The sequence below is a fragment of the Orycteropus afer genome, unplaced genomic scaffold (assembly GCF_000298275.1).
Source record: "Orycteropus afer afer isolate SDZICR_OR568_19922 unplaced genomic scaffold, OryAfe1.0 scaffold00020, whole genome shotgun sequence".
Lineage (NCBI taxonomy): Eukaryota > Metazoa > Chordata > Mammalia > Tubulidentata > Orycteropodidae > Orycteropus > Orycteropus afer.
In genome coordinates, this window is record NW_006921607.1 from 9,218,246 (window position 1) to 9,220,660 (window position 2,415).

Here is a 2,415-nt window from a genome sequence, read left to right on the forward strand (position 1 = left end):
CAATCTACTTCCATAGTGATACTGCCTCGAAAACCCAAGGAGGGGTCGCTATGAGTCGGGGCCGACTCGACGGCACATAACAACAACAACCAGGATCCCAGCCCTGGGTGTGTGGTAGGGAATCAGACAGGCAGAACCCTACCCCTGCCCTCTTGGGGAAGCTTAGCATTTAGTAGAGGAGAATGAAAATAAACATTGAACAAATAAGTATGTAATGGCAAAGTACACTGCATGTGAAGATAGAAATAAACTTGGTGACAGAGGCAGACAACAAAAGGAGGTATCAGGGAGGCCTCCCTGTGGAGGTGACAGGAGTGATGTGAGAAATAGCTTTCCAGGATGAGGCAGCAGCAAGTGTGAAGCCTTGAGGCAGGGAAAGGACTGGGGGGTGGTTGAGAGAAGAAAAGGGAGGTGGGAGGCCTGGGACACAGGGAAAAAGGGAGAGAGGGAGGGAGAATTAGATGATATGGGGCTTTGTGGAAAACGGGAAAGCACTGGAGGGTTTGAAGCAGGGAGTATCATGATCAATTTGTATTTTACAGAGTTGTTGCTGGCTGTCCTGTAGGGAATGGTCAGGAAGCCAGGGTGGGGCAGGGCACAGATCACAGAGGAGGCCGCTGCTCTGGCTGTCCACGCGAGAGATGATGGTAACTGGAAAAGTTAGCCAAGGTTTGGGGTTAAGCAGACTGTTGCAGGCAGAGAAGTACAGCAAGTGCAGAGGTCCGGAGCGGGAGCAAGCTTGGTGCAGCTGAGAGCAGATATGGCCGGTGGTGAGTGAGTGGCGGGGAGGAGGTAGTGGATGAGAGCGGAGAGGGAGCGGGTGCTCGTAGGCCAGGGTGGGAGACTGGATTTTATTCCAGGTGCATGGATCCCCGCTGCAGGTGGCCCCTCACTGACCCCTCCCTCACCCCCCAGGCATGAAGCTCCACAAATGCGCCCTGTGCAGCAAGTCCTTCAGCCGCCGCGCCCACCTCGCGGAGCACCAGCGCGCCCACACTGGCAACTACAAGTTCCGCTGTGCTGGCTGTGCCAAGGGCTTTTCCCGCCACAAGTACCTCAAGGATCACCGCTGCCGCCTCGGGCCCCAAAAGGACAAGGACCTGCAAGCCCGGCGGCCCCCCCGGAGGAGGGCGGCCCCACGCGGCAGCGGCAGCAGTGGCGGGCGCAAGATGGAGACCCCCCTGACTGACCCTCTGGGTCTAGAAGAACTGAAGGACGCAGGGGCTGCGGCGGTGCCTGAGGCTACCCCAGACAAGCCACCCTTTGCCGAGCCTGATGCCGTACTGTCCATCGTGGTGGGTGGCTCGGTGGGTGGAGAGCCCGAGCTGGTGGTGCCCGGGCATGCCGAGGAGCTGGGCTCCAACCTGGCGCTTGCAGAGCTGCAGGCGGGGGCCGAGGGCCCGTGTGCCATGCTTGCAGTGCCCGTATACATCCAGGCCTCGGAGTGACGGACTAGTATTTTTGCTCCCGCGGACCAGGCTCTGCGGGCAGACTAGAGATCCTTCCAAATGGAAGCAGTCCTTTGCAGAAATCCTTTGGGAACGTCATTGATAAGCCCTGACTCCTGGCTGCCCTCCTGTGTCTCCTCTCCTGCTGCAGAACCCTGCAGCATTCTGGTATCTGGGGTGGGGCTTCCTGTGAGGACGTTGGCAAGAGATGGCCAGAGCCTGAGCTACTAGGGTCTGGCTGGTCCAGGCTGGTGGTTGGCTGCCTAAGAGGAAAGACTGGGCCATCCTGCCCACCAGGCTGCCTTGGTGGCCTTTTGTCAGGCTGTTTTTCCAGAGGCGTGACATAGTCAAAGCCTTTATCTTTGGGACCTTTTTACATGTGGTTCCTCACAGCATCCTCAAGACAACTGTGATGTAAGCATTTAGGAGGCATTCAGGTGTCTGGTTAAGGGTGCAAGTAGCAGTTACACGTGACTTCAAATCCAAGTGTTACTGCTCACTCACTGTGTTACCCTGAGCAAGTCACTTCTCTGAGTCCTGTGGTCCCCATCTGTGCAGTGGGGCTTATAATAGTACTACCTCATAGGGTTGTCATTGGGAACCAGAATGTGTAGAGGGTTTGGCATGTTGCCTGACACTGGGAAAGTATTCAATAAATGTGTTTATCACAATCGTGTATCCAAGTGCCCGGCCTTGGCAGTGGCTTTCTTAGCCCCTAGGTGGCAGCACTCTTCCCTCCAAAGCTGTGGGACTGAATGGTCTCTGGGCCCCTCCCACACATCAGATGCCTCTGCCCTGGTTACCTCCCTTATCAATGAGCGGGTTTGCTGCTCTCAGAACAGCGTTATTACAGAATTTGGCCCAAGGAGGTCCAGGAGAGGGGGTTTATGCTCGCTTTTGAAAGTTCAAGATCCTAGGCCTAACCTCAAACTCTGAAATCAGAAATTACCAGAGTCAGAAGTTTATC

General features: G+C 55.8%; 1 protein-coding gene across 1 annotated transcript in view; it reads left to right on the plus strand.

Annotated features, from left to right (window-relative positions):
• The window catches only part of ZNF341 (zinc finger protein 341), a 45,892-nt gene extending 44,444 nt beyond the window's left edge, over positions 1-1,448 (plus strand). Inside the window, exon 13 of the mRNA XM_007934729.2 lies at positions 916-1,448. Within this exon, the coding sequence (XP_007932920.2) occupies positions 916-1,448 (533 nt within the window). The remainder of the gene's footprint in view (positions 1-915) is intronic.
• The last annotated feature ends 967 nt before the right edge of the window (positions 1,449-2,415 follow it).